Genomic DNA, 23,875 nt, shown 5'->3' with positions numbered 1-23,875 from the left:
AAAGTTCCTCCCTGGTACACCATGAAAATGGGGTGCATATATGGTTGCATAAGTCTTTACATGATAAGCTTGGTGCACAAAAATTTCATAGTTCAGTTCCCTCTTCACTATGGAGGCCATTACATGAATATAAGGAATGCCCAACAAGCTCCACTTGTAACAATCACAGACATGCTTCTCCAAATTCACTACATAGCTATCCTCTCCATAATCAACCTCAAATTCATGTACTGCAACAATTACAACTCTCAAGCTAGCAACATTTGAGCTCATATTTTCGATCATCTTCGTAACTGATGGCATTATAAGGGTATGAAAATTATTCAACCCTTCTCTCTTAGATGAGCATCTTTGGATTACCACCTTCTTATCCATTCCATAAGAGCCAATATGGGTTTTGTCCTTGATCCTTTTAGGACATTGTTGAAACTCTCACAATTAGTATTCAACAACATCCCTGACTTACTCCTAGTACTAAAAGCATGTTTTGACCAATGAGATGCAGGTATAACATCAAGATAGTTGAATGCTTCAACTGACAAAAGTTTGATGCCTTCCATATGCTTCTGGAACTGATGCTGATATGACAAAAAAAAAGGCAAAATTGAAGTAACCCGTTTCAATCCATACATCTATTAATACCAGAAATATGTAAATAAGAGTTTATACCCTTGATGATGCTATAGCAGCAAGCCAGAAGGATTGTTTGAAGAGCTCACCACTGAACTTCAACTTGAAATTAGCCCAAATGTGTCTGCAACAAAAACTTTTCTCTGCATTGGGGATGACAATCTTGAATGCATCCAACAATCCCTGTCATCAACAAATTATTCCAATTTGTTAGCAAGTATTTACAAGTTATCAATGTTCAATTTACTCATATACAATGCCAGAAGATCGAATATATAATGCTTACTTTCTGGTTGTTAGACATGTATGTCACCCTCCCTGGATAAGCATCATCAGCAAGTGTATCTTCATTCTTTCCATGCACCCATGTTACAGTGTCCGCAATTGACTGTAGGTCTTCCACCAGAAGTTGAAGGAACCAAGTCCAAGTCTTTGTATTTTCAGTTTCAACCACAGCCCAAGCCACTGGAAAGATATTGTTATTTCCATCTTTCCCCACAGCTGTCAATAGAATACCAGGGTACGGACCCCTCAAATGGCACCCATCAACACCTAAAAGTGCCGTATATCCAGCCATAAACCCTTCTTTACAAGCCTGAAGACAAATGTACAATCTCTGGAACAAAGGAGGGGAGTTTTCAATGCCCACACATTTGACTTTTGCTGTGCTTCCTGGATTGTACTTCATGATTGCATTTGCATAATCCCACACTCTTTTGTACTCCAGCTGCATCCCCATAAATCATTGACATTGCAATTTTTTTAGCTCTCCAAGCTTTTAAATAATTAATCTCAGCTTCACACTCCCTGTGGCATTTTCTCAAAAAATCATCTATCTTCCAGTTTGTGTGGTCTTTAAAATCATCCAAATATCTCTCTACTAAATACTTAGATGTTATCATGGAGTTTTAATGTTGATGCTTACAGGTGTGCTTTGGCTTTTAAGTCATGATCTAATAAGTTTCTTCCCCCTTCACTTTAGTGCAATGAACTGTGAAAGGACACTTAATTTTGCTTTTGCAGTTGCACACTATCCTGACCTTCTTTTTGGGATACTTGCACTTCTTAGCACAATACACTGTCACTCTGAAATGGTCATTGTGCAAAAAATAATAGTTTTTGCCAACTTCTATTTGGTGGTGTCTCAAGGCCTTCCTAAATGTGTCAATAGATGGGAATTTTAACCCCAAAGAGAGACTAATTTTTCCTTTAAAGTCAACCTCCGGGTTAAACACAGGGTAATCTGAACCTTCATCATCAGATACTTCCAACTCTTTCAACTCATCCTCTGATTCAGGAGCTTCCTCATCACTAGCAAGATAAACGTCTTATGGTTCTTCCTCATCATCATCACTGCCATTTTCACCTTCATTCACCACACTCGTAAACTCCTTGTCACTCTTTCAGATATGTCAACCTCTGGGTTAAACACAGGGTAATCTGAACCTTCATCATCAGATACTTCCAACTCTTTCAACTCATCCTTTGATTCAGGAGCTTCCTCATCACTGGCAAGATAAACGTCTTATGGTTCTTCCTCATCATCACTGCCATTTTCACCTTCATTCACCACACCCGTAAACTCCTTGTCACTCTTTCAGATATGTCTTTGTCAACATATTGAAAAAATAAATCATCATCATCTTGATCCTTGTAGTCTCCTTCACTCAAGACAACATCTGAATCCTCCTCAGATTCATCACTTTCACCTTCTTCATTTGTGTTTTCAATTGAGTTAGGTTCAAAGAAAATGGAAATTTGTGTAGCTATTTGTTTGAGGCTTGAAAACTTAGCTACTGAGGTTTTCTTTTCAAGGAGAGTAGATCTAGGGTTAGCTTTTGCAATAGAAAAAAAATTCTCCTTTAGGGGGGTTCCCATTAGTAAGAATTGATAATTCTTTATCCATGCAATCCATGGTCCCTACATTACCACATTGTCCCTCATCTTGCCTGGAACTCTTCCCTACACTAGGCTTAGAATGTGTAATATACCAATTATACCAACCATCATATTCTGGTGATTCCAAAAGAGCAGGGATATTTTTATCACATTTGAACTCAGTCCTCCCAGCAAACAAAGTATACCCTTTTCTCCTAAACCATATTTTCCCCTCATCCTTAAACCCCAGCTCATTCTTAATCCAGCCAATTATGTCAAAGTAAGCCACCTCATTAACATCTTTATGCTCATTGCAACCATATTCCTGAGTACCCAACTTCCACCTGTAATTGGTTCTATACTTCTCAGTCACAAACTCACCTCCATAATACAAACTCATATTCACTGTCTCCATTGAGTGATAAACAACAACAAAATTTGGTTCCTTTTTTGGCAATAAACTGTTGCAATCACAATTTCACAACATAAATTAAGAATTTCAACTATATTTAGCACATAAATCAACATAATTCCAAAAAAAAAAATGTTACTTTAAGCTTAACCTTTTAGTGCAATTAAACTCTAAATTGTGATTAAAAATCATATTTTACAATGTACCTTTTTTTGTTACACAATCTTTACCTTTAATGCAGCACGTCTGACCAATTCCCCCTATTTAATACCCCTGCCAACCTTCATTAACTATGGCAGTGGAGTAAATGGAGTCGCCATGGACAATGGAAGAAAAGGGGGGGGGGAGGGGTTGGGTTTCTTGCCAAGACAAAAAAAACAAAGAAAAGGAAGGGAAATTGGTGGGTAGGAAAGGTTGAGAAGGGAGGGAAGTGAGTTTAATGAACTCACGTGAGAATCACATGATGGTCAAAGGAGAGTTAATGGTCAAACTAACAAATGTTATCAATTGGTGGTCGTTTGAAACGGATTTTGTTTTATAAGGTAGTTTTTTGAAAAAAATTTTTGTAAGGTAGTTTTTTGAAATTTTTTTGTTATAAAAGATAGTTCCATGAAATTTATCCTATAATTTATGATGTTTTTACAAATGTTAATTATGTGTTGAATTTAACATTATATGTAAATTCCCCTTTTAAAGATTATACATAATTTTGTTTATCATATATGTATATGAGAGGTTAATTTCTTTTCTCTGGGCCTCTAAAATGATACGAATGATCCTTGTAGAAGAGAATACAAACTAGCGCTGACCAAAGTGAAAGCGGCTCGAAAAATGTTGGGCATGGGCAATTTTTGGGCCTGAATTCGACCCCGTCTCAGTCCGTTTTTTTATATGTTGGATGGGTTTGGGGTAACCTGAAAAGTGTGTGTTTAGTTTAAGGTTTGGTCCATTTAATTTTAGTTCATAAAAATCGTTGATTTTAGTCGGAAAAAACAGACTTTAGAAATAAAAAATTAGCCGAAATTTGACCCGGCCTCACAGATGGGCAATTTTTGAAGAGGCAGCCCGGCCTTAACCCAGCCCGGCCCGCCATTTGATCCCCTCTCATTGTCTTGCTTAAATTCTTCAAATTCTCATTCTAAAACCTTTCCTCAGCAGTAAGCAGCTTCACTTCTCCCTCTTGTTCACAACACCACCAGTCCACCACCATGTCGCCTCCAACAACAGCATCAGAAATCGTCAAAAACCGCTTCTTATCTTTTTTAATATGGCAATCTATACAATCGTCCGCCATTTTTATAGTTACCAAAGTTTTTCTCCTCTCTCCTTTCACTCCAAAACCCTTCATCCCCTCACTCTTCGGTTGTTTCTGTCTCCTCTGCTTCCTCCTTTCAATGCTACTTTTCTCCATTTCCATCCAAATAATCGCTACTCCACAGTTCTGTCGCCCCGCTTCTCCACCAGAGCTCGCTCTCGCAATCCTCCGATTAGTTTTCGTGGGCTCTTCTTCCCTCACCAATGATTTTATTCGTCGAGCAAGGGCTTCTCTTAGTATAGCACTTCTTGTTATTGTTTCCGTGCTTTCTGGGTTCGTTGCCGTGGTTTCGATTGCTGGGAGCACTTATTCTGCTCCCTTTGGTGTGTTGATCGCTACTTTGGGTCCTCGGGGTGTTGTTGCTGGTTTGGTTTATGGCTTCTACTGTGTTTTCCGTCAAAGCTGGGTCTTGATTTTCCCTATTGTTCAGGTGCCTTTTGTTTTGCTTTGGTTTTGCTCTTTTATTATGTTATTATGTTACTACTTTTTTTAAAATTGTGTTAGACGTTTCATTGTGCAACTGTTAAGTCTATACTAAATACTAGGGTCCCTTTTGTTCCATGGAAAATAGTTTTTCATGGAAATTAGTTTTAAGAAAAAGAAAATGAACGTTGGTTTCTTTTTGTTTGATGGAAACTAGTAAACTAAGAAGAGATGTTGGGAATGCGAGAGTGAGGAAAACGGTTCCCCATCAACTTTTGGAGGAAAATGTTTACAAAACGATCATTTTCATCTTAGTTTTCCCTTTTCAAATTGTCCAACCAAACAACGGAGAATGGGGAAACTAGTTTTCCTGGAAAGCGTCTTCTTCCAAAACAAACGGAGGCATATGTTAGAAGAGATATTAGTTCATATTTGAGATTAATACCTTCTACAATATGCTACCTCGTCTGGCTTGAAATTTCAGTCTAGTCGCAGACATATCATCTTATCATAGCACATTGGCACTTTCCAAGCAGGTTAGTAGTTAATTGTTAGTGGATTTACAAAGACACCTCTATATAGGATAAGTTACCAGAAAGAGGATGGGAAAGGAAAGAAAAAGATGACACAACTTATATGATATCTTTTTAGATATTAGTTTCTAGGAGATGATGTGAGACAATGGAACTGCTCCTTTTTGAGAAAAGAAGATTTTAGTATAGTTTGTAGTGTCATATATGTGATATTTTTTTTTCATCTTTAAATAGTAATATATTTGTTCAAAATTCTAATTTGGTAATCGTTGCCTGACCCACTACTTATGGATAAGTGTGCTTGTGCGTTCATTCCGAAAAGCATTGGAAATTCATTTTTTTTAAAAATGCATTTCATGTCTATTGGGAAATTTTACAATTTGTTGGTCAACACGTGTGGATGTAAGTATGATTTGAGTTAAGTATTTTATGCTCTTTAAGGTCATTTGGTGGTGTATCAATGAGACAATTCATCTAAATGAAGCTTGGTCAGGAGAAGCAAAAGGGGGAAGAGGTTAAATGGGAGAGTTGTTTAAGGTGTCAAAGCAATTGCTTTGGCTCTATATAACATGTTCAGCAACAACATTATCAAGTCGCTGTTGGAGTTTTGAACAAGTCAACACTCTAGTAACTGTGAAAAGTAGTGTTCAGTAAAAAGCGTCTTAAGGTACCTGTCATTGAGGTAGTGCTTTGGAAAATCTAAAAGAATTAGCAGTTTAGGTGACAGTAGCAGTTGGAGTAGCTTTTGGAAGTAGAATAAAAGTTCACATTTTGCTATTTTACTAATCAAGATGGTTTTACTGAACAATAATTGTTTCAAACACCATTTTGATTTTTCGCAATTACCATCCAACCACTAACTGCTAGCGTTTATAGCTACCACAACAGTTGCCTCTGCTGAATAGGTCCTTGGAGTTTGATTAGGACTTCCAGTTTTCCAGTTTAATCTCTGTGTGACTAGCCTGTGTCATTATTTTAAAGGGTTTGTGGGACCTAGTTCTTCTATGTATATAGCGAGTTATCCTCTTATTTTATGAGTTGAGGTAACTCAGACTCATTTTCTTGAATATGTTTCCATTGTTCTATCATAATTATCTACGTTTTATCTGGAACTGCTTATCTTCTGTTGCCTTTTTGAAATAAACTTATTCTTTGTTTCTCAACAGCGTCCACCGTTCTTTAGCTATAAGATGGGGCTTCTTTTGGCTGTTAGACGAGCTCTAAAGCTTTCAGTTGCATCCTTCATGTTTTCAGCATCACTCTTGATCCTCATGCCTAATCAACATCAAAGTCCGGTTGCAGGGAAATATTTCTCAAAACATCTCATCTATTACCTAGGAAGCTTTGCTGTTATTCTCTCGTGGGAATTGATACTGCATTTGCACAAGGTTTGTTCTTTGCTTTGTAGATGCTATTGTTTTCACATTTTTTTATGTTATTGTCTCAGCTCTCAGATCAGTGCCTTGTTTGGCAATTAGCTGGGACCATGAGCTAGTTCATTTGGTTTGCTTAACTAACTGGTAATAGTAGCTCTGTGTATTGGCTATTAGTCAGTCTGTAGCTTATCAGTCTTTAAAGATGTTTGATAAACTCAAATTTGGCGAATGGTTAGCGTTTGGGCAAAACAGTCGCTCATGAAAAATCCAACAGCAGAAGCCGAAAATCTACTTCAATCAGTTTAATAAAAAGCCAGCTGTTCAGCCAATTGAAAAGGTAGTTGCCAAACAAATAATTTTGCCTCTTAATCAAACCAGCAAACTAAAAGCCAAAAGCCAACTGAAAATTGGCTATAAGCCATTTGCCAATCAACACATAAGCCAGTTGGTAATCAACCCACAAAGGTGCCTGAACATGGTTTGGCTTGTATATTTTTGCATCTTAGATTGAGCCTTGTCTTGATCTACATTGTTTATCCAACCTCATCTGAAAATAAATGTGTCTAAAATGGTTCGGAAGTTTCGTCTTGTATCAAACCTATCTCTGTGAATTGTAATGTTTTGTCAAGCTGGAACATGGAAATATTTTACAGTGTTTCATTTAAGGCTCTATTTTGAGCTAATTAATTTCACTTGTTTCTGGTCTCAAATTAAATGTATCTTAATCTGGCTAGGTTCTAGTCTTGATTTGCGTTCCGTATCTAGCCTTGTCTCTCTTGCTTTCCCTTAGAAGTTCCACACTACATGATGTTCTTCTTTGCTGCGTCAAAGCAAAGAAAAAAGGGAACATTCTTATTCTCCATGTCTGGCCCTGTTTTTTTTTTCTATTTACTTCGAGGATGTGAGATTGTAGTCTCTTACAACTCGCGTTTGTGTGGCGGGTTTCTCATGGTTGGGTTTGGTGGACTAGTAGGAGTGAAACTTACATGTGACAAGATTAAAGTACTGTTTGATGAATCCTTATTAATTAAATGTCCTTGGAATTGCTTGCTTTACTGAAACAACCATGCACTGAACAATTAGTTTCGGCGTTGTTTGGGAGAGAGAAGAGAAAGGGAAAAGAATCAAGAAAGAGTGAGACATTGAAGTTAAAACCCCTAATTATTATGTGTGTTTGGATTAGCCAAATAAAGCCCTCCTTCAACCTCCCACCCATCATTTAGACATCATCTACAGACTGTTTGGTGGGATTCCATTAAAGCTCCAGATATGGAGTTTTGATGTCCGAAGTCAACCACGCAGAGCCATAATATGTGCCTATTATTTGTAATTTGTATGCTTCTTCCTCTTTCTTTGTTTTTCTCAATATCTTTAATATGGTGGTCGAAGCTGCAGTTTCGGCAGTGGGTTAGCCTGGTGATGGTGGCTTTTGGTGGTTGCTGGTCGGTTGTTGGAGGCGAGATGGTGGGGTTAGCCTGGTGGTGCCGATGTGGGTGGGGTTGGTGTGTCAGTGGCTGTTGTTGGTAATGGGGGTCAGTTTTTGGTGGGTTGGTGGAGTCAAGGTAGTGGGACTGCTGGATTAGGATGTGGGTCTGGCCACTAGTGGTGGTGGTGGTTGGGTGAAACTGGTAGTGGCAGTTTGTGGTTATGAGGGTTGGTTTTTGGTGGGTTGGTCGAGATGAAGTGGCGGGACTGGTGGTTCGGACTGGTGGTTCTGGTGGCGGGATGGTCTGGTGGTGTTGATGGGATGGACTGCTGGTGTCAATGGCTGTTTTATGGTGGAGTTGGGTTTGGGTGGTGTTCATGGTGTTGGTTGATATTGGTGGTTATGGTGTGGAATATAGAGGAGATTGGGGATGAAGCCCTTGGGAGGTTTCAATGTAGAGGAATTTGGGGTAACATAGAGGGTAAGGGAAACCAAAAAATCTTCAAACAAACAAAATATAACGAAAACAAGGGATTTGATTACCTCTTCGTTTCTTCAATCCCTTAGGACAATCCCCCCCCCCCCCCCCCAAATTCTTTTTTTATTTCTATGTTCATTTTATGTTGGTTGTAAATTGATCTTGTTTCCCAAATTCTTACCATCTTTCTATTTAATTTTGGTACAGGTTCTTCATACAAAGAGATTTATGTTTGCTCCATCAAAGGGATCGGCAGCTGTGGAAACAAATCCTAGTGAATCTCTTGTTATTGCTTTGGAGGACAGTTATCCTAGATCTCTCCAGCAGTATCTTGCATATCTTGATTTAAGCATGGTTTGTGGAAGTAACATTGAACCCTGGCGACGGGTTGCCTTTTTTGAAGACACTGGTGAGACTTACAAGAGAGCAGTGGCTGCATGCTTAAGGCCTTTAGAGCAGTTTGCCTCCAAGTTAGCTGAAGGCTTAACAAGTTCAACTGATAATATAAATAAGCTATCCCATCAGTTAAGCTCACCACATGACATTAGCCAAAGTTCTCAAATTCTTGATTCTTTTAGTGATTTCCAGGTATTCCATTTTCTCCTTTTGTATCTCGAACTTTGTTTTTGCCATCTGTTAAGCTCACCACATGACATTTGTCAATGTTCTTAAATTCTTGAATCTCTTAGTGATTTCCTAGTATTCCATATTCTCTTTTTATACCTGTGTTGGTACATGTCAAACTTTGTTTTTGCCATCTGTTAAGCTCACCACATGACATTTGTCAATGTTCTTAAATTCTTGAATCTCTTAGTGATTTCCTAGTATTCCATATTCTCTTTTTATACCTGTGTTGGTACATGTCAAACTTTGTTTTTGCCATGACCTGGTGGACCCTGATATTACTGTGTTTGGTGACTTGGAATATGTGAAGATTATTTGCAAAATAACTTCTTAGGTTGGTTGCTTAAGGGTTTTGGAACTGATGCCTATAAAATAAATTGATGCTAAATGCATGAAGTCCTAAATATTACGCTCCCTAGTGTTGGACTCCATGTGAGGTGATGTTATTACCTATGCTAGACATGGCTACAAGTGTGTAGTATGGGACTACGAGTTCATATCTAAGTGTTTGGCGTGCCTAAGTTCTTGTTTCTAAAAGACTGTTGCATGTCTTTTCACATTACATGTACTTTTGGAGATCATTTTTTATATTTTTTCGCTCACTATTTTTGATAGAATCTTTAATATCACACCTGTTTTGGAGCACATGAGAGTGATGTGACAAACGCAATGACTTTATCTTCACTTTCCCTCTTCTTATGTGTCATCACAAATATGTGGATCAAACTAATTTAGGTATCTGGGTGGATTATATTGTGTTAGGTAATATCATGCCCTAGTTGGAGTGTTTGAGTGTCTGACAACTGACAAGGGCACATATGATAATAATCATGTTGATGTAACATAGGCTATTGCTGTATCATAGGTTGTTATTCTGCAGACTTTTGTTTTTTTACAATTCTATTCAGAAATGTTTTGACACAGACGCTTGGGAGTCTTGTGTGATAACATGTTTTTCCTTTCCCTACTTCCGTTTCCAAAAATGTTTTCTGTCATATGTGTAATTATCCCATGCTAGTCTCATTAGAGCCTTAGAGATAAGGTTAGACAAGACCTCCACAAGCCTTGACTTGCTAACTTGTTGTATGTGAGGAAAGGTTGTTACTTGGCCCTTGGTTCAGGAAGAGCAATTGCATTTACAAAGGAGATGCAGGATATAATAGATGAAGATTTCATAATTTAACAAAGATGCTTATGATCGGAGTTTTCTATATAATTTACTTCTGTCTATTCTTGTGTCCTTCCTGTTGAGGTCTTCTATTTGCAAAGAACAGCTGGAGGATGATTCTCTGTACTTGGCACACATCTAAGAAGTTATTTCGGACATATTTAGAGTTCGATATTTAGCATTAAGAGATTTGAATCATAAAATATGAGAAGGATGGTACTTTGATCAGAATCTAAGTAGACCAATGTAACATTGAGATACCCTTCAGCTTTCCCTCCTCAACCTCTATGTATAAGATGACTACTAGCATAAGAAAGGAGGGATGCTCTCTTTGCATGACGGGTGGATGTGGGTGGTATTAATTCCAATTAGTTATGAATTTTTTTGGCATCTTAACTAGAAGTCGACTAAACAGAAATATGGAGAAGAGGGCTATCTCTCTTTGGTGCTTTTTGGATTGCTAAAAAGAAATACGCAATGGATTTTGGTGGCTGTTTGTGTTTCGCGTCAATGATCCATGGTCATGTTGGGTGGTTTTTAGGCCACCACTAGGTGGTTGTGGGTTTAGAGCGGAAAATGTCAGCCTATTGGCAGGAGTTTGGTTGTTCAAAAGGATAAAAGTAGAGAGAGATGTTGAAGTCCCTCGATGATTTTGGGCTTTGTTCTGATTTGGTCTTGCTGAGAAGGAAAGATACAAAATTTAGGTGTTTCTAACAATGTTTAGTGGCATATTCTTGGTGAACAGTCAAATTATATCCATAATGGTGGTTTGAGAGGTCTAACAGATGATGAGGTCCAAACAAACTTTTATCTTATGACTTCTAAGTTTTTTGAATTGATTAGGCTCTAGCTCTAGTATAAGCTAAGATACAAATATACCACATTAATCTAGTGACTCCAATATTAGACAAAGATAGGTTAAGGATTCACCATATGACAAGTAAATAAGATCTGATGGAGCATTATCTGCATCTTGTCGGCATAAAGTAAGTTAATCAAAGTAAATGGCAAATAAGTGAACCAATTAATCAAACAGCTGTTATGCATAAAGCTGCTCCTCGAACAATCTTTTGTCCAGCAGGGGCTATCTACTCTAATCATAAGTTTGATCAATTAGAGTTGATAAATTGGTGAATGTAGCAAACATAGAACAAGCAACTTTAATTTTGTGGCGTTCCACCATACTAGGCGTTCTATGAGATTAATATTCTTTTATATCTCCTTTTCATTGGTTAGATGTCTAAGAATCTTCTAGGACTAAGGTACAGTTTTCTACTCTCAATTGGTATTGAGCCCGCATATTAATAGGTTTAGGGTTCTGCAAAGAGATGGCAGTGGAATATGTCGAGCCTTATATAGGCGTTTCATTGATTTCATGCCCTGTTGTGCCATCCGAAGCCAAATCTCAATCCCTCTGGTCAGGCCTGTGCTTGTTGATGTGCTTTTTGCGCTTTTGGATAGATTTTTAGTCTTATGTTTCTCGGACACGGGTACTTGAGCTAAGAAAGTAACATAGTTTTGGTCTAGAAAGAAGAATAATCATCTGAGATTAGTAGCTTTGACTTTGATATATTTTTTACATTTCTTTCTTGTATAATAATTTAATAAAAACTTACTGGAATTTTTATTATTGATTTTAGTTATCTTTGTAATTTTGCACTAATTACTACAATACATACTATTACTACTTTGTTATTGAAAAAAGTCAAGGATTGAACATGGTTACTTGAGGTAAAATGAACAGCCGGAGTGTAGTTTGTCTTGAAAAAACAAATCAATCATCATAGATTAGTAGCTGACTGTAAGTATATATTTTTACATTTTTTCTTGTATTACAATTAATGAATAAATTAATGAAACTTTTTATATGGGTTTTACTTATCTTTGTAATTTATTCTATGACTAATACTATCATCACTATGTTATTGGAAAAAGTAAGAATTATACATAACAAATTAAGAGTATAAATGAAGTAATTTGAAAGGAAAAATAAACTAAAAAAATTATCCTCAAAAAAGAGAATGAAATAAAAATTTATTAATGACGACGCACCGGCCATTATTGTGCTTCCCGTGATGCTTTATGCCATGTCGTGCCATTTTCTTCAAACCTCAGCCAAGGTACGTTTCACAGCCACACCTTTATGCCTCATGCTAGGTTGTGCCCATGCCAAAATTTTGTTGGACGATGCCATGCTTTGTGGTAGTTTCACACAGCGCCGTGCCTATGAGAGGAATTAATTTGGGTTTTTCAGCTAGTTTTGAAGTTTTCTAGTGGTCTGGCTAGGTGGATTTATCTTTGCTTTGCCAATCATGTCTTTGTTCAGTCAGAATTTTTCTCAGTTCATTTATCCACTGTCATTGTGTATTTACATGCTTTGTATCTTTATTGTAATGTAATTTCTTGCGTAATTTCCATACTGTCACTCTGTCTTTACTCTTTTGTTCTCTTCTGTAATGTTTTCTTATTCAATGTTGACCTTCCTTTAGTTAATGTGTCAAAATATCATTATGATGAATTTAGTTGATTCTTAAACCTTTTCATCTTTTAAATCTAAAAGGCGGATTTATGTATGGGCAAGAAGAGACTTTATAATGTAAATGTAAGAGTTGCTTGCTTGAATCCTGGTCCAAGTAACATTGTATTAATGTATCTTTATGCGCAAGAAAATTTGCCACTCATGTGTTAGCCTTCATGGTGTTTCTATCCAGAGCATGTTATTTTTAAGCATCGGTAGAAACAAGAGATTCAAAACTTGGCCTTTTTTACTTCTCCAAAGAAAATGGCTTTAAAAAGTTATTTTGTTGTCTTTGTTTTTTTTTTGTTTTTTTTATTATCATCTCTGTATCTCCTTGTATTGGATGTTGTTCAAATTAAAAAGGGGCGGAAGTTTTCCGTAAGAAAGAATTGAACAGAAGTGTGTTCTTTTCTTGTAAATTCTTAAAGCCTTTGCTTTGTTCATCAATTTTCTTTTACAAACAGCGTCTTAAGGTAGTCTATCATTAGATGGTCTCTCATGTAAACCACTTAAATTCAGTAAGTTAGTTGCTTCATGATACGAACTATTGCTGACGAGCAGCTATAATTCACTCTGGTTCCCGAGCATCTAGTAATCAAATCTTCTATTACTAAGATGAGCCATGGGGGTCAAATTAACCTGAAATTTCTGAAAAATAAGAGTATCTTGCTTGCAAAATGCAATATAGGGACCAAGTATTCAAGATAAATTCTGAAGAAAGAAATAGAGTGGAACAACTTATAGCGTTATAACATTCCACACTAGTACAATGAAATACAAAGAAGACATAGTGCCCAATCACTATCCCGAATGGTTGTATTTTTGAAAGAAACATGTATTTGAACTGGTGAATCAGTTATTGTCTTTAGCAGACATCAGTTTTGAACTTCCAATACCTTTACACGGGACAGTATTTGATGGTGGTTTCCTATGGCTTCCTTTGATGTTTGGCTCAGATTGTCTTTGATCACTCTTAATAATGTATAGTTTATCTATTTTCCTTTGTTTTTAGGGGTATATGTTATAGAACTTTTATTTACAGCCTTACCTTTATAATATTTTCCGCAGTTATATTCATGGTGTGCCCAAGCTGTTGCATCATTAGAAGTACGCTCACATAAAGAAGACAGATTTGGTGTTGCCCAGCTATCTGGAAGCCATGCTATGGTATTATCAACTTTGTTGTCCTGTCTGCTTGCTGTAGAAACATACATGGGAAAGAAGATAAACTTGCAATCCCCAAACCATATATTGGGTCCTGCTGGTATTAAGTGGGCTACAAATAGCACTGCTAGAAGAGAAATTGCTACAGCCATGAATAAGAAAAGGGGTAGCTCTTCACACTCAAAGTCCTATGCATTAGCGGATGTGTTAAAGATATCTATTTATTCCATAGTATCTGAGTTTTTTGAAGAGATGCACGCTAGTGCTAAAATGGGGCTTTTGGAGAAAGACTGGATGAACAACAGCAAGCCTATATATGGATCTTCTGAGCTTCTGGTTCAAAAACTGCATTTCTTTCTTAATTTTCAAGCTAGTTAGACGGATGGATAGACATAAAGTTCAATTATTTCTGTTTTGAGTGACCATGACTAGAACATTACTCACCTCACATTCAAGTCTTCTATGGTAAGATGAAGAAGGTTCGGATCTTGATTTATATAGAAAGCGGCAATGGGTACAGAACAGGGTGAGAAGAGGTACTCTAGTTTACTATTGTGCTACAGATGAGTGATTTAAAAGTTGAGTATAAGTATTACAAAGATTACAGCAAACAAACGTGTGGATGTATTATGTGTTTAGTACTTGGGGAGCCTGTTGATGTTCTTGTACCTGTAAATCACTATTCCTCTTGTATCCGTATGATTAACCTTAGCCTCTGATTGTAATAGAAATTTTGTTCAATGAAGGATGATTTTTGACGGACTACTGTTGGCGAGGGTGATCAGAATCAAATAGCTAATCGAATTTATATTTCATTATAAAAGTTTACCATATTATGAAATTTTGATCGACCATAATAATATTTTGACAACGTTTAAAACATAATTAAAGTTTATACTTTGACATTTCAATGCAAAAATTTGTAGGCTGAATACAAAATTTTTAAGGTTGATTGTGTTTGTCAATCATTTCATTGAATGTACTAGAAATGGCAAATGTGGTGGCATGGTTCATGGACATCGTCAGTGGTTGCTGGTTGATGGAGGACCCTTTGCATCTACTTCATCTTATTTGTCGAAGCATCCGAAGCTAATTACAATGGTGGCTTCTACTTTGCGAGAGACTTTGAATTCATTTGCATTCTTTGTTCATTAATGATGAGTCCATGTTAAGTCTAGTTATTTAAAGCTCAATTCCATTAATTTCAGCTTCAATGCCTTAAGTCTTCTTTCCTTTGTTGTTGTCGGTTGTTGTTGCTGTTTTGTTTTTCTAAAAACTTTGCTTAGTGTTGAGTCATGTAATAGAACGTGTATGAAGCTGTTAGGATTATGAAAGCACGCCCACAAGCAAGAGAAGCACAAGAAAAATAAGAGTTGGTTCCTACAAAAGTGGAGTTAGTTCCTATAAAAGTGGCGCCTAAGCACGACCAAATGCTTTCTTTTCATTTCTTGGTTTTGGTAACTTTGAGAATTCGTCCTTTGCTTAATTAGCTTTGGCTAAGCTAGTTTGTGATCTTAGGAGGTTCTAAATTCGTTGAGGTGGTGTATTTGTATCTCAATTAGAGTTAGAATTGAAACAGAGGAGTTCTTTCGATTCTTCTTTGCTTGTTTAATCTTAACACTTTTGTGTTCCTACTTGTATGTAGGAGCATACATCATCATGGTATCAGAACTCAGCTTAAATCCTACCATATTCACCCACCATTAATCCATAAACACAACCTAAACCTCGCCCCAACCTTTTCCTAAAAACTGTAAATACAAAAACCACTTAAAAACACTCGTACCCTTCAAACCTTAACTATGAGATATGGAGATAATCACTTGTCAATTGGCGTGAAACAATAAGAATACTTGAAGAAGAAAGGGTGAAAGTAATGCTTGAATGACATTATTATAAGATCAAGTGAGGCAACTCTCAGTTAGACTCACTACTCAAAGAGAAGAAGAAGATGATTCAGATGGAGGTAGTGATGAAACCTTGCGTCCAAGAAGGAATAACTTTCGTCCTTCTAGTGATATGAAGGTAGATATGCCTGATTATGATGGCAAACTTGACACTAACGAGTTTGTAGAATGGCTTAGAACCGTGGAGGGAGTCTTTAATTATAAGCAAGTTCCGGAGGATAAAAGAGTGAAGTTGGTTGCATGAAAACTTAGAAAGTAGGCATCAACATGATGGGCTAGTGTTTGTAACCAATTTATTGTGTACAAGAGAACTTTGCTAAGTTCCATCACTTGCAACAAGGAACTAATTGTATCCAAGCCTATGCTAGAGACTTTGAACCCTATCTCATGAAATTTCAGATTTTTAAGGGGTAAAATTTCAAAAGCTAGCCTAACACCAAGCTCACCTCACCTCCACCATTAATGAAGCTTGACCCAAAGCTCAAATTCTGACAAACACCCCTCTATAAATACTGAATTGCATTCACCTAAATTGCTCAAGCAAACAATTCAAAGGTTTGCTTCAATTTCTGAATTTTGTTTTGAAAATTAAAAATAAAAATTTCAATCCACCATTAACACTTCCTTTGTTTCTATGAACCACCTGATATGGGCCAAACAACTTGTAAAAAACTAACTTGTTAAAAGTTAGTTAAGTTTGGCGCCAAGTGCCAAGTTGTTAGCATTCTGTTAGATGGGTTCTAACTAATTCTGGAAGGTTAGAAAATTCAGTTACATGTAAGAATGTCTTTAAATACAAACTGAGGTTGTATTAGAAGGGTATCCAAGAAATGAAAACACTCTTCTTCCTCCTATTTCTCTGTCTATCTCTTCTCTCTATCTGATCTCTCTTAGTTCTAAATTCTATTCTTTCTTTCTCTTCTATCAGTTTATCTGGAATTATTCTAATTCTTAGTAGCAGGGAGCTTGGCTCCTGCATCAGTGGTATCAGAGCAAACTCATCCAAATACGACCTTCCGCCATTAAAACTGTAATAGTGAAACATATGCCTGCAACCAGAAGAACCCAAGCCATGGAAGAACAAGTCAAGGGGTTGGAGAAGAAGCTGGAAGAACAGGCTAAATCCATGCAAGATTTAATGCAGATGATTAGGGAAATGAAGGATAATAGTTCTTCTGAAGCGAGTCCAAGAACTCCTGTTAACAATTTCAGAAGTCAAGGTATGAATCCTAAATTGGAATTTCCAAGGTTTGATGGGTCTAACCCAAGAAATTGGATCAAGAAATGTTGTAGATATTTTACACTATGTAGAATCCCTGATGATCAAAAAGTTAATCTGGCATCACTGTATATGGTAGAAAGAGCTGAAAGCTGGGTTACCAGTTATTTGTCAGTAAGGGGAAACATAGAATGGGATGATTTCATAATTGATTTGGCAGCAAGATTTAAAGATAGTAGAAGTTTGAATGTTGTCGAACAATTTAACAAATTGAATCAATCAGGAACATTAGAGGATTATATAGATGAATTTGAGAATCTGAAGGCTATTATGGTGCAAAGTGGACATATCCTACCTGATTCTTATTTGCTAGATAGCTTTGTAGGAGGATTGAAGAATTCTAGCAAACCATTTGTAAAAGCTTTTAAGCCTGAAAATATTCCTGAAGCAATTGAACATGCTAGGTTGGCAGAAGAGCAGTTCAATGTGTTAATTCATAAACCTATTCACAAACCATTCCCAGCCAAACCATTACAATCAATTCCATATAACCCAAATGCAAATAAACCTCCATTGTTACCTACTCCTGTAAACACAGAAAAAACCCTTACCAAATATCAACCTAGACCTTTTAAACACATATCTGCTGACATGAGGGCTGAGAAAATAGCTAAAGGCCTATGTTATTATTGTGACCAACCCTATGAGAGGGGGCATAAATGTCAGTTTAAAGAGCCACAATTGTTCACAGTAGAAATTATGGGAGAGGATGAAGGACAACAGTTGGATGTGGGTAATGAAGATGATGATCAGTTGATATCTTCTCCCCAAATTTCAGTAAATGCTCTTGCTGGTAATCAGAGTTACCACACAATGAGAGTGCAAGGGTTAGTGAATGGGAAACCCTTACATATTCTTATTGATTCAGGAAGTACTCACAACTTTCTTGATATGTCTGTTGCCAAGAAGTTAGGTTGTTTCTTGAGTGCCATAGATCATCAGTCAGTGGCTGTAGCGGATGGGAACCAGATAGCTTGTACACATATTAGCAAGGGATTTCAGTGGAGTTTGTTAGGCAAGAAGTTTGTTACTGATGCTTTGTTGATATCTTTAGGAAGCTGTGATATGGTGTTAGGAGTGCAGTGGTTGAGTACATTGGGTTCCATAAGCTGGGATTTCAAGAACCTGACTATGGAGTTTATGTTGGATAACAAGAAGTTTACACTTCAAGGCATTTCACCTAATAGGTTGAAAGTAGTAGAAGGTGAACCTTCTAGTAAACTCTTTACTGCAGCAGCACATGTTTGTTTGTTACAAGTATCCACTACTTCTTGTGCTTCTATTAAAGTTGCACCTACTCAACCTGAGATATATCCTGAGTTGGAAGCATTGAAGCAGAAATTCCAGGGTATATTTACAGATCCAATACATTTACCTCCTCAGAGGGGTGTCTTTGACCATAGAGTAGTTTTGGAAGATGGTAAAGGCCCTGTGAACATTAGGCCATACAGATATCCCCTTAAGCAAAGAGATGTTATAGAGCAGCTGATACAAGAAATGCTTGACAGAGGGATCATTCAAAATAGCTCTAGCCCTTTTGCATCACCAGTAGTCCTTATGGGGAAAAAGGATGGCACATGGCGTTTGTGCATTGATTACAGGGAGTTAAATAGAAGAACAATAAAAAATAAGTTCCCAATTCCAGTAATGGATGAGCTTATTGATGAATTATCTGGAGCTAAGGTATTCACTAAGTTGGACTTAAGGGCTGGGTACCATCAACTGAGGATGCATGATAATGATGTGTTTAAAACAGCTTTTAAAACACACACAGGTCATTATGAATTCCTAGTCATGCCTTTTGGCTTGACAAATGCTCCAGCTTAATTTCAGGGATGGATGAATAATGTGTTCAAGCCTTTACTTAGGAAGTGTGTTTTGGTGTTTTTTGATGATATTCTAGTGTATAGTGGTACATTACAAGATCATTGGAGGCATCTTGAAGAGGTCTTTGCTCTTATGGAGAAAAATCAGATGTATATCAAAGCTAGTAAATGCACTTTTGCTACTGACAGAGTTGAGTACTTAGGCCATTTTATCTCTAGCAAGGGTGTAGAGACAGATTCTCAGAAAATTGCAGCAATAGCTAGCTGGCCTATACCTAGTAATGTTAAAGAGTTGAGGAGTTTTCTGGGATTGGCAGGGTACTATAGGAAATTTGTTAAACACTTTGCCATTATTAGTAAACCTTTAACCAATTTACTAAAGAAGGGAGCTTTTCAGTGGACAGAAGAAGCTAATCATGCATTTGAAGCCTTAAAAGTAGCTTTAACTACAGCACCAGTGTTGGCTGTCCCTGATTTCAGCAAAGTCTTTGTTGTGGAAACAGATGCTTCCAAATATGGCATTGGGGCAGTACTTATGCAGGAGGATCACCCACTAGCTTTCATCAGCAGAACTTTGGGACCAAGGTGGCAAACTCTTTCTGTATATGAGAAAGAGCTGTTAGCTATTGTTTTTTCAGTACAAAAATGGGAGCAATATTTGATCAGTAGTAAGTTTGTGATCAAAACTGATCAAAAGAGCCTCAAATGGCTACTGCAACAGAAGATTTCTACTCCTTTCCAGCAGTTTTGGCTATCCAAACTTATGGGTTTCACTTATGAAATTCAATATAAAGCTGGGAAAGAGAACTTAGCAGCTGATGCATTGTCAAGGGTCCCTAGTAATGAAATTGTATGTATGGCCATTTCTCTTATTTCTTCTGATTTGAAGTCTCTCATTCAAGCCAGTTATGATTTGGATGCATCTTTAAGCAACATTTTGGTTCAACTCCAACAAGGCCTTCAGGTTGCTGGGTACACTTGGGTAGATAGTTTGCTGAGAAAGGATGCCAAGATTGTGGTAGGTCCAGACTCGACCCTTAGAGCTAAGATCCTTTTATGGCAACATGCTTCTCCAGAAAGTGGACATGCTGGGAGAGAAGCTACTCTGAAGAAACTTAAGAGTCTCTTTTATTGGAAAGGTATGACTAAGTCTGTGAGGCAGTTTGTGAAGGATTGTGCTATTTGTCAAGCAGCTAAATATGACAATGCAGCAAAACCAGGCTTGTTACAACCTTTACCTATTCCTGAACAGGTATGGGTTGATATTTCAATGGACTTTATTACTGGTTTACCTAAGTCCATGGGTAAAGAAGTTATCTTTGTGGTGGTAGATAGGTTCAGCAAAGCTGCACACTTTATGGCACTACAACATCCTTTTACAGCTGTCCAGGTGGCTCAATCTTACTTAGATAATGTCTTCAAGCTACATGGGTGGCCTAAATCCATTGTTAGTGATAGGGATTCTGTGTTCTTAAGTAAATTTTGGAAAGGCTTGTTCTCTCTTCATGGAACTGACTTTCTTTTGTCATCTGCTTATCACCCTGAAATAGATGGGCAAACTGAAGTAGTCAATAGGTGTTTAGAAACCTATTTGAGGTGCATGTGTGGAGATTCTCCCAAGGAGTGGTGTATGTGGTTACCAGTGGCTGAATGGTGGTATAATACTCATTTTCACACTTCTACTCAACTGACACCCTATGAAGTGGTCTATAATCAAGCTCCTCCCCTCCATCTTCCTTATTTAGCTGGTGATTCATCAAATGCTGAAGTTGATAGGAGCCTAGTAAGAAGGGAAGCAATGATTGCTTTAGTCAAGTTTCACTTAACTAGGGCTCAATGTAGAATGAAGAATTTGGCAGATAAACACAGATCAGAGAGGAGTTTTACAGTAGGTGATTGGGTTTGGCTTAAATTGCATCCTTATAGACAAGTATCTGTGCAACATAGGAGTAATCAGAAGTTGAGTCCTAAGTATTATGGCCCTTTTCAGATTCTTGATGCAGTTGGGAAGGTTGCTTATAGGCTTAAGCTCCCTACTGAAGCCAAAATACATAATGTATTTCATGTGTCTCAATTGAAGCTGTTCCAAGGCACTCTCCCTATGACTACTAATATTCCTTCTTGGTTTCAAGGTCAAGCTCCAACTTCTCCTATTATACCTGAAGCTATTCTAGCTCAGAGGACAGTTAAGCTGCAAGGACAAGATCAGCTGCAGTACTTGGTACATTGGAAGGATTTTCCATCTCATGAAGCTACATGGGAAAGTGCATCTGAGTTCCTACTGCAATTTCCTGCTTTTATTGTGTAGTTTTATCATAATCTAAGACTTGGGGTCAAGTCTTTTTCATGGGGGAAAGTATGATATGGGCCAAACAACTTGTAAAAAACTAACTTGTTAAAAGTTAGTTAAGTTTGGCGCCAAGTGCCAAGTTGTTAGCATTCTGTTAGATGGGTTCTAACTAATTCTGGAAGGTTAGAAAATTCAGTTACATGTAAGAATGTCTTTAAATACAAACTGAGGTTGTATTAGAAGGGTATCCAAGAAATGAAAACACTCTTCTTCCTCCTATTTCTCTGTCTATCTCTTCTCTCTATCTGATCTCTCTTAGTTCTAAATTCTATTCTTTCTTTCTCTTCTATCAGTTTATCTGGAATTATTCTAATTCTTAGTAGCAGGGAGCTTGGCTCCTGCATCACCACCGCACAGCCATTAACTACCACTCGAACCAACTGAACCACCTACTCAAACCACCTGAACCACTGGACCCAATTTCGACCGCCAGCCCAAACACCTCCCCTTCGCAGCTCCTGTTCTCGCCTTTATAGCCCGCGCCCAAACCATCCTCACTCGCACCCACTTTCTAAACCACCCTCCTCGCCTGAACCTTGCCGGCGCGCCACAACCGCCAGTGCCACCGTCCTCGCTCGCCTCCCCTGCTTCGACCTCCTCTGTTTTCCCTCCCTCCTCGCTCGTTTCTTTTTTTTGGGTTTGAAGAACTGATTCTTTGAATCAGTGAAGAAAAAAATTCCTTCCTCTTTAGTTTTATTGTTTTACCTTTAATTTTAAAACAAAAGGGGTTGTTTGGTAATCGGTTGTTGGCTGTTGGCTTTTGGCTGGTTTAGTTGGCTTGTTTGACTAGCTGGAAGCATTGACTGTATGTATTGGCTTTTTAAATTGGCGGATTAAGCCAGCTGTTTGCAAAAGTGTTTGGCAAAATTAAGTGTGGCTGTTGGCTGTTTATTAGAGAGTTTGTGGGCCAACAAGCCAAAAGTCAATCCAAGAAGCTGCTCCAGGTAGCTTTTTCATTTTGGCTTAAAAGCCAGCTTTTCAGCCAACCAAAAAGCCAATAACCAAACACTTTTATTGGCTATTTGACCAAATTGAAAAGCCAAAAGCCAATGAAAAAGCCATTTACCAAACATGGCCAAAATCAATAACTTTCCTAAATTAGCCTACTTAATTTTTATTTTTTTTGAAATAAACATTAATTCATTGATTCAAAGTCATACGACATCTACAATAGAATTCAAAACTAATCAAAGACATATCAAAATGAAATAAATACAATTCTAATATGATAAAATACAATCGTTGAGTAGATCTAACAATTCTGAAAACCCTCGTATTTCACATTGCTGTCTGATGCAGCCTTCTGCAAGGGGGTCTGTCGATCTTTTGTAGTTTTGAAGTAGAATCGGATTTAATTCAAGTGATTGCAAACGAAGTCTTGACATCTGTTGCAACTCCGTACAGATTTCGATCAACAAATCAACATCTTGAATTACACAAAAACCCAAAAATAAATTCTCTAGACTCTCACATGGATAGAGATAAAACCCAATATATGGGTAGACATAACCCAATATATGAGTAGAAAAACTCTCCATTAGAGAGAGACTGCAGTTTACTAAAAACATAAACATAAAAAAACTAGTAATAAAAGGAGAAAGAGGGGCTTACCACCGCCCAAAAAGGTGGTGGTAGCCCCTAGGTTAAAAGTTAGGGTTTTGTGGGAGAAGAGAGAGAAGAGAGAAAAGGGAGAGAAAGGAGGCGGTAAGTTGTTGTTTACCTACTTACTTAAGTTAGTATGTTTTAGTTTAATTTAATCTTTTATAACTTGAAAATGTTTCTTAATTTTCTTAAATAAAATAAGGAGTATAATAAAGTTAGTTTTCCATATTTAAAATAATTGTCTAAGTTAATAAAAATAAAATTGAAGTAATCTTTGAGTACTTAAAATGGTTTCACAAATAATTTGAAAGCCATAAACTTTGATTTATAAACTCTCTTAAAATCATTAAGAATTTCTTGAAGTTATTTGAATTATTTAAATGTTTTATATATAAATAAAAAGGGGTTATTTAGGTAACTAACTTAGATCTCATTAATATATATTGTAGACTCCGATTTCGTAGACAAGGAATACCAAGAGTGTTAATACATTCATGAACTTAACTTTTGGGCACGCGTCACGAGGTAATCTCCGATGTCCATTTAAACGTAGATCCTGTTAGTGTAAAACGATCTGATTACGTGATTATGTGCTTATAAAATTATAAGTATGGACTATAATTATGGATTATCGACTTAATACATATTATGAATACGAAGAATACATAGATAATGATTATGGATTTTGATTATGAATCATGACTTTGGACGATGTACGATATGACAAAGATGTTTATTATCACGTTATTAATGCTATTATTAATATCAACTTAATCACTAATCTTTTACTCCTGTTATTAAAATCATTTAATGTTATTTAGTATTGCTATGGTTATCATTCTTATTATTATTCTTCTTGTTATAATTGATATTATTATTACTATGATTATTATGATTATTATTATTATATTGCGGTTGCGGTTGCTGTTGCGGCTACTGTTGCTGTTGTTGTTGTTGTTGAAATTT

At 37.0% G+C, this 23,875-nt stretch overlaps 1 protein-coding gene and 1 long non-coding RNA gene across 2 annotated transcripts; one reads left to right on the top strand and one right to left on the bottom strand.

Moving 5' to 3' along the window:
- Positions 1-4,076: 4,076 nt before the first annotated feature.
- On the top strand, positions 4,077-14,710 carry LOC104901375 (uncharacterized). The gene is made up of 4 exons (XM_010688945.4): positions 4,077-4,665; positions 6,358-6,579; positions 8,679-9,059; positions 13,850-14,710. The coding sequence occupies exons 1-4, from the start codon at positions 4,129-4,131 to the stop codon at positions 14,321-14,323; spliced, it is 1,614 nt and encodes a 537-aa protein (XP_010687247.1). The 5' UTR covers positions 4,077-4,128; the 3' UTR covers positions 14,324-14,710.
- Positions 14,201-21,978, bottom strand: LOC125492257 (uncharacterized). Its single transcript, XR_007268755.2, has 2 exons — positions 21,658-21,978; positions 14,201-16,495 (listed from the first exon to the last, which is right to left on the bottom strand). It is a non-coding gene; the product is annotated as an uncharacterized LOC125492257 (long non-coding RNA).
- Positions 21,979-23,875: the final 1,897 nt, after the last annotated feature.

This window comes from Beta vulgaris, chromosome 8, assembly GCF_026745355.1.
Source record: "Beta vulgaris subsp. vulgaris cultivar EL10 chromosome 8, EL10.2, whole genome shotgun sequence".
NCBI classification, from domain to species: Eukaryota; Viridiplantae; Streptophyta; class Magnoliopsida; order Caryophyllales; family Amaranthaceae; genus Beta; species Beta vulgaris.
The sequence above is the reverse complement of the archived record's forward strand: the minus strand, read 5'-3'. Positions and strand labels throughout refer to the sequence as shown.

What these genes read in the sequence shown, in the direction of transcription:
- LOC104901375 (XM_010688945.4), top strand. Translation starts at nt 4,129, where the DNA reads ATGTCGCCTCCAACAACAGCATCAGAAATCGTCAAAAACCGCTTCTTA. An exon ending in TGATTTTCCCTATTGTTCAG is followed by an intron (nt 4,666 to 6,357) that starts GTGCCTTTTGTT and finishes GTTTCTCAACAG; the next exon opens with CGTCCACCGTTCTTTAGCTA. An exon ending in TGATACTGCATTTGCACAAG is followed by an intron (nt 6,580 to 8,678) that starts GTTTGTTCTTTG and finishes ATTTTGGTACAG; the next exon opens with GTTCTTCATACAAAGAGATT.